The sequence below is a fragment of the Meriones unguiculatus genome, chromosome 2 (assembly GCF_030254825.1).
Source record: "Meriones unguiculatus strain TT.TT164.6M chromosome 2, Bangor_MerUng_6.1, whole genome shotgun sequence".
Taxonomy (NCBI): Eukaryota; Metazoa; Chordata; class Mammalia; order Rodentia; family Muridae; genus Meriones; species Meriones unguiculatus.
This window is the reverse complement of record NC_083350.1, coordinates 28,525,117-28,533,301: the sequence shown is the minus strand read 5'-3', so window position 1 is coordinate 28,533,301 and position 8,185 is coordinate 28,525,117. Positions and strand designations below refer to the sequence as shown.

The following is an 8,185-nucleotide window of genomic DNA, read 5'->3' as shown; positions in this document are numbered from 1 at the left end:
AGGCAGTGCTGGTTTCAGCTGACAAGAATCATTCTTGTCTTGCCCGTGGGTCACAGCCTTATTTCGGGCTGCAACAGGAGCCGGGGCCAGATGCTAAAAGCACTGGGCTCTGGGGAAGACAGGTGTCCCGGCAGCAGGCCCTTGCAAACAGAAGGGCTTGCACGCCCTGGCTACACACGCATTGACATTAGAACTCTTTATTCACCTGGGAATGCTGGGGACTGGCTGCGTTCGCTGAAGCTTGGTAACTGCTGTATCCCTAGTGTCTAGAGTAATGCCTAATAGAAATTCAACAGATGTTTGCTGGATGAATGAAACATGGATGGATGGAGGAATAAATGAATGAATTGTTCCCCAATATCTTTTCTTGACTTTTTCTCCCTTCTCTTTCTCCTTCATCCCATGTCTCTTTTTCTCCCTTTTGCCCTCCTTCCCTTCCTTTCTCCTTCTCCTCCCCTGCCCCCAATATCTTCTCATATTCTCTGAGCCTCTATCCATGGACTAAAACCAAATATGCCAAGACTATCTTTAAGGAGCTCAGCTAGCTCAGACTCTGAGCAGTAAAACAGTCTTTGTGCTGTATCTCAGGCATGGCTCTGAGAGAGCTCAGGGAGCTGGGAACATAGTGTCAGCTCAGCCTGGAGCCTGGAAAGGCCTCCCAGAGGAGGAGGTATGGGCAGATGCAGGACTTATGGGAGCTCACCAAGCAGAGGAGCCAGGGACCCTGCAGGCAGAAGACAGATCTCATGCAAAGACTGTGGAGAGTTGGCAAGTAGGGCCAGAGTTTGGGTCTGAGGGTCATGCTGGGAGCTGAGGCCAGATAGGTGGACAGGGGCCAGATTTCCAAAAGGAAATTGTGTTACAAAGAGGTGATGAAGAGATTGAGCCGGTAGAACGGTGATCAGATTGACATTTTCCACATACAGATCTGGCGTATACAGACAGGGTTGAAGGGGCCAGAGTACAGGCAGGGAGATTGTGTTGTAGCCAAGAGAGAGATGGTGGAAGGTGGTTTAGGGCAGATACAAAAGGGTAGAGAGGAGGTGGGGATATTGAGGGGCACTTGGATAATGCCCGAATCTTGGAGGGGGTCTGGAAATGGGAGAGGAGGGGAGGGAAGAGCAGGCAGGGGTGGGTCAGATGGTGATCTCATTCCATCACCAATGAATTAGTTTGAGGTACTGCACACAGGGCAAGAGGTAAGGGAGTAAAGCCACCAGCAGGCAGTCAGACACTGACTGTACTCGGGATAGGTTCCAACAGGAATCATGATTTATTAGAGGCACACAGTCAATCCTCGGGAAGGGTGGGAACAGCAAGAGCTCCCTGGATCCAGTGGGGCAAGCACCTGAGCCCATTAGTGTATATGATCCCACTGAGCTTCTCTGACACCCATCTGGGGATGCTTCTTCCTATCCTAGAGTCCTGATTTCAGTGAGTATGTAGTTCCGGAACACTGGACTCTGACCCAGCATGGCTATTCCCACTCCAGCAATAGCACCCTGTACTACTCCAAGACACCACTTAGATCAACTCTCCCATCACTCAGATGGGGAAGCTGAGAATGGGGAAGGAACAGCTTACTCAGATCCACCTAGCTAATCAATGACAGAACCTGGGCTCAAATCCAAGGATTTCTACGGTCCCAAGCTTTTCCATCTGTTCTTAGGACTGTTTATTTCCGAGCTCCAGGACCATGTGTCTTAGATATTCTTGGATTGATGTATGCCTGGGAAGAAGAAAAAGGCTTCCTGAAAGAAAAAAAAAAAAAGATACAGGAGGCAGAGGAATGCAGAAAGTATTTATTGCTCTGAATTCTACAAGTGGCGTGAGGCAGGATACAGGCAAGCTCTAGTGGATCTGGAGGAGACCATAAGGAAGAAGGCAGTCACTATGACAACAGCAGAAGCAGAAGTGTAGTTTCTCAAAGCCGCCTCCTGCTGGTTCTCTGAGGAAATGCAGGTAGAAGCTGATCTATGCCACAGCGTCAGCTAAATGTCTAATAGGGTCTCTTCTCTGGAAGGCATCCATAGCCTGGGACTCCTTACTGGAAGGGATGCTGCAGCAGGTAGCAGCTTTGGTAACTGTATCCATTCATTATTGGCTGAACTGGGAACCCACTCATCTTCCCAGTAGGGCTTGGTTCCCAACCTATGGGCATTAGGAACTTGTCATTCCTACCCATTCCAACCCTGACTTCATTCCATCCTGACCCTAGCTTCCCCCAGCCTTACTCTGGGGCTCTAGATCACTCTGATTTGTGGGTGAATCTACTAATTTCCCCAAATCACACAATCCCTCACTATTAACAACATCCTGGTATTTTTTTTTCCACCTACGTATATTCATGCCTCATCAAACTCCAGCACCTCCACCCCCAGGCTCTGAATTCTGAAGCTAACATTCTGAACCCCAACTATGAAAACCACAAAACTCAGGGACCTTCTTCCCAGTGTCATTCTTGGAGAGTGGAATCAAAGTCTCTGAGGCTTAGGGGACAGGCTCCTCTCAAGGTCACTGGCATGAGCCAGGCCAGAGTGAGATGTGAAGAAAATGAACATAGCATTGTTCACTCTTCTGAGCACGGTACAGACACTAGGCTGAGGCCTGAAACTGAAGGGAAGGGGCCCTTCACTTCCCACCCAGGTTTGTCTCTCAATTCAAGCCCCTCGGTCCTCCACTCACACCCTCCCTCACTTCCTAATACTATGGAATGTACTTCAGGGTGAGACTCCTCAGAAGTCAGTAGCCAACCCCACCCAGTTCTGGAGTCTCCTCTATGCATCCTGGCCATGGCTTGCATATCTTGTAATAAGGACCTCTTTCCAAATGGGTAAGGCCAGACTTGGGGCAGCCACATAAAACTGCCATCTTTTCACTCCCTAGCTTTGAAAAACCCCAAAACTTGTCATCAAGCCCAGAAAGGCAGAGGTCTGGGACTCCTGTGACACAGAGCCCCAGGGAACCCAGCACTTCACACTTTGCCGTGCCCCTGACCATAGAGGTACTCTGCAGACACCCTGAGCTGGGGTAGAAAAAGCAGCATGGCAGAGTCTGGGGAGAATCTTCCAGCCCCTTCTCCCCAGAAGGGCCCAGTGGGGCACCTTGAGCTTGCCTGGGAGATCTCTCTAAAGGTCACCAGATAAAAATAGAGCTGGTCTGAGGAGAGATGGAAAACAGCTGCTCCCGCCTGGTGCCAGGAGCCGATGGTCAAGCCAGGGCCTGGGCATGGGTCATGGACGAGGTTCTTTTCAACACACACTTCATTTGCCAGGCTGCAGAGAACAGAGTGAGGGACGAAGGAGCATGGAAGCCTGGCTTGCTGAAGGCCCAATGGCGGGGTTGCTTAGCTGCCTCCCCCAAGGCACACGTGTGTGGATGGAAAGGGAACATGTCTGGAGATTGCATTGGCCAAAGTTAAGGGTCAGAGACAGGAGGCTCTTGCTCAAGGTCATGCAAATGAATGACAAAGCCAAAGGCTAGAACCCAAGTTTGAGTGACTCTAGGTCCAGAGCTCTCCTTCCCTGACCCCCTTTTCTCTGGAGCTGTCCAGTGAGGTCAGACCCTTTGGGGTCTCAGTGCTGAGGTTCCCCAAGCTTGGTGACTCTTCCAGCTCAGTCCTCCTGGGGTGGGGATGGACTTTTAGGTGGTGCAGGAGGCCTCGGTGGGGAGACTACCACGCTTGAGCCTCAGGCTGCCATTCCAGCCTCGAGGACAGATGTTGTAGCCGAGGATGCCAGGCGACTTAAGCCCAGAGTCCTCAGAGTCAAGGGACACGTCGGAGTCTGTGGGCGAGCGGCGGTAGGGAAAAGGCCTGGATGGCACGGGCTGAGGACTCCGGGGACTAGTTAAGGACGGAGGCCCGACGGGTAACGGGCTCCGCGGGATGGGGGCGAAAGCGGCTCCGCGGAAGGTGCCTGCGGGGCGGGCTGGCTGCGGAGAGCGCATGCGCGACGGCGGCGGCGGTCCCTGCGGCGGGGAAAAGGGTCGCAGGGGCTCGGCTGCCGCCGGCCGCGGGGAGGCGCTCTTGCGCCGAGCCGCGTTGATGATGTTGCGCGCCAGAAGCGCCTGCAGCTGGCGGCTCGGGGGCCGCGCTTCGATCTCCAGTCTCAGTGGGGAGACCGAGCGCTCGCTCCAAGAGGGGGACATTGGTGGCGGCGGCGGCAGCGGCGGGGGGCTGCTCATGCTGCTCCCGCGGCCCGGCTCCCACGGCCCCGGGCTCACCCAGCCGTCCAGGCTGCTAGGCGGCCGGGAAGCGCCCGGCGTCCAGGGCGGGGACGTGGGCAGGCTCTCCGGCCGGTCCTGGGGAGAGAGCACACAGGGCGGGGGAAGGTTTAGTGCCGGGTCCTCCAGAGTCAGGGTTTTGGAAAGGATCCAGTAAGGTTGCCCATTACTCCGAGATAGGAAAGGTTCCCCACAAAGTCAGATAGTGCCTGACGTAAAAACGCAGGTGGCTCAACTCAACAGAGAAACTTTAAAGACCTTTGCTCTCTGGGGTCAGCCATTGCTTGCTTTGGAGACAAAAACTCATGTGAAGGAACCTAGGGTTCATTAGCACGTTTTTTTGGAGGGAACTGCTATACAACCTAACGATAAGGAGAGATGGGAAAGTCATATGAAAAAAAGATAAGGAATGGGTCTGGCAGGCCCACAGGGGCAGGGGAACAAGTCTTTTTAAGTTATCACTTTCTATGTCTGTTTAGAGTTTTGAACCATACGGTTGCATTAACTACTTAAAAATGTAGATATCTATCTAACTTAAAATTTATATTATTTTTATGTAAACTTTTTTTTTTTTTTGAGAAAGGGTTTCATGCTGTGCACTCAGAGGCAGAGGCATGTAGATCTCTGTGAGTTCAGGGCCAGCCTAGTCTACAGAGTGAGGTCTAGGCCAGAAACCCTGTCTCAAAAAACAAAACAAAACAAAACAAAACAAAACAAAAGACACAAAGGAAGAAATATAAATAGAAAAAGAAAAGAAAGGGTTTCATGTAGCCCAAGCCGGCCTGAAACTCGATATGTAGCTAATGATTCTGAACTTCTGATCCCCCTGCCTACACCTCTTAAATGCTAGAATAATTATAGGTGTGTGCCACAATGTCCAGTTTATAATTTTAAAATACTAACTACCACTATTCAGATTGGACCTCATGAAGGATCCTTTCAGCACCCCCTGTGCTTTGAGGTCACCTCTTCACTTCTTTTCCTTGGATGCCCAACGGGAGGAAGTTCCTACTGGCAGATGGAAACACAAAGGAAGTCAGCCGCTCTGACCAGCACTCTTTCCTCCCTGAACTTCTAGCCACTAGGGACAGTGAGAATGGTTCTATGCAAACCGGGTTTTGAACGTTTCTGAGGGGGGAAAAATCGTTGCACTCTTATGGTGACACACCCTTTTCCTACCTAGTGAAGTGCTTATCCATCTACAAGCTCCATCTTCACACGTCATCTCTCACTTCTTCCAGTTAGGTTAGTGTGTTTAGGAAGTTGGCATTATCACATTCACTCTACTAGTGATGAAAATGAAGCCGAGAGGTATAAATAACAGCCCAGTGTGTGTGTTTCAAGGGCTACACCGTGCTTAAACAGTGTTAAGTCTATTGAAAATGGAGGGCTTGGGAACACAGGCTAAACACATATATACCTTAAACCATCCAGCTGTTCAACAACATTCCAGAATTAAATAGTCCACGTGAGCTCTTAGTTGAGTCCATGTTCACTAGCAATCATCCATCCACCTCAGTCCTAAGCTATTGGGTCTAGTCAGTGACTCCAGCCCAATCAAAGTATAACCACCCACAAGATTCATTCTTTCACACGTCAGTAATCTGCCAGTTATCCTTTCAACTAATGGAGAATCTAGTCCCTCCCAATCGAACAATGGAGGCAGATGGTATGTGTTCTCCAGTCACACCACAGCAGCTGCCAGATGAGTTCAACCTCAGTGTCCTTTCACTAAAAAGGACCATTTAGGTACAGCCAGAGGAGGACATTTCTGGTTGGATGTAATGCCACAGTGACCTGTGGAGGCTTTTTCAGGCTATCCAAGCTCATCAGGGGAGCAAGCTAAGGCTCAGCATAAGGCCTCGTCCCCCTTTATTCCCAGGGTCAGGGCTGTGTGTGTATGCAATCCAGAGTTCCTGAGAGAGAGCTGCTCTCTGTGTGATACACCCCAGCTGGCAGCCAGGCCACCTGTAGGAAGCACACCACAGGCTTATGGAGGAGAGCTTCAAGGAAGGTCCCTGCCTCAGGGTTAGACAGTAAGGACTAGAGCCTAAGAGAGCTTCAGATCCAAAAGCCAATCACAAGGGCTCAGGCATGTCTAATGACCCAAGCCAGCCAACAACTGTTTTTTGTTGCTGTCTTACACAGGGTCTCTCTGTGTAGCCCTGGCTGCCCTGAGAGCTGGCTATGTAGACCAGGCTGGCCTCAATTCACAGAGCTCCACCTGCCTCTGGGACAAAAGGCGTGCACCATTCATACCAGGCCCCTCTCAACAAGGCTGAGGAGGCTGGAGAAGCTGTGGGAACTGTCTAAAAATCTCTAGAGATTTGTTTCTGTCTTTCCTTGTCATAGGGCATAGCTAGATCCAACAAATTCAGCCAGGACTATGCAGTTACATGGTTCAAGCACAGGCTGAAATGTGGAGGTGAGCCAGCCTGACCTCATGCCAACTGCCATGTCCCAGGATGACTATGGGGAAGGGGGGCAGAGGATACACAACACAGGAAGGAAGAACAAAGCAGAACCGTTCACTTCCTGCCAGAGAGCTCAGTGCACTGTGTCCACCAAACGCCTTGAAAGTGCAATGGGTGAAAATTCAGAAAGCAGCAGCCAGTCACCCCAGCCCAGCAGGGCCTAGCAGGCCTGTGCACAAATGGGCTGAAAACAAAGGCTGAGCAGGCAGCACAGAGTTCGCAGAACTCCCAGGACACCTCCTGCAACCCTGTCATTGACAGGAGGGGAAACCAGGGCCAGGGACAGGCAGAGGCTGTGCACAGTCACATAGGAACCATGTACGGGTCCCACAACTTTCTCTTCTCCACCAAGGGAGCCAGGCAGGGTTGGTGATAAATGCGGCAAGCAGGCCAATTTAGATAAAAAGGAGAGGGGGAGGGAGCTGGAGAGGGAATGTTCTGGTGGGAGACATTTCAATCCCAGTTATTTAAAAAAGAAAGAAAGAAAAGAAAAAAGGAAAGAAAAGAAAAGAAAAAAAAAGAAAAGAAAAACAAAAGGCAGGCATAGCAGAGCCAGCCATATTGTTGCACATCCTTGATGCCAGTCCTTGGGAGACAGAGGCAGGTGGATCTTTGTAAGTTCAAGGCTAGCCTGATCTACCTAGCAAGTTCTGGGCCAGCCAGAGCCTGCCTCAAAACACAAAGCAAAACAAATAAAAAAACAATAATAATAAACCAAAACAGCAAACAACAACATAACTAGGCTCGGAAGCTTATGATTAGAGTCCTAGCACTCAAAAGACTTAGGCAGGAGGATTATCATGAGTTCAAGGCCAGCTTCAGCTGCAGACCCTATCTTAAAAAATAAAATAAAAGGAACCCCAAACCAATTGACCCATAGGGCAGTGTGTTTCTGTTATACTCAATGGAATCTAGGCCAGACTTAGGCTCAGGAAAGGAGTAGGGGGAAGAAAGTGCCCTCTTTTCTTAGGTAGCACGTGGCTGACACCTACCAGATCCAGACACACAGCAGGCACACTGGCACACCAGGACACAACCTCATTTCCACACACACACACAGCAGCTGTGAGATTCCACTTCACTTCCAGGCCTGATTCAGGGAGCAGAGAGGGAGCCCCAACCCATGGCAGCAACAGCACAGAAAAAAGAAGCAAGGCAGATTTGAGACAGAGTGTATTGAGAACAGGAGGCAGAACCAAAGAGCTCAGCCTAGTGGCAGGAGCTACGGGATGGAGGATGGGTCCCTCCACCGCCAACCCCCCCGCCCTAGGTGCAAAAGAGCAGGGTCTCCTGGCAGCTCACTCTGTTCTAGGAAGACCTGGCCTGGAGGAGTCCAGCTGACACACAGTTCCCCCATGCACCCCCCTCTTCTGTGTGGATGAGCTCACTGACAAGGCACCCCTGTTCCCATGGAGACAAGCCCAAAGCTCATGGAAACTGCGTACTCAGGCAAGCATGGGCACCGCCTCCACCACCCCTGCCCCTCT

At 50.9% G+C, this 8,185-nt stretch overlaps 1 protein-coding gene across 2 annotated transcripts in view; it reads right to left on the bottom strand.

Annotated features, from left to right (window-relative positions):
- Positions 1–1,787: 1,787 nt before the first annotated feature.
- Synpo (synaptopodin) overlaps positions 1,788–8,185 on the bottom strand; it is a 55,238-nt gene continuing 48,840 nt past the window's right edge. For both annotated transcript variants that reach the window (XM_021633694.2, XM_060377220.1), the window contains exon 4: positions 1,788–4,302. In XM_021633694.2, coding sequence (XP_021489369.1) covers positions 3,643–4,302 — 660 coding nt within the window. In that variant the 3' untranslated portion in view covers positions 1,788–3,642. The remainder of the gene's footprint in view (positions 4,303–8,185) is intronic.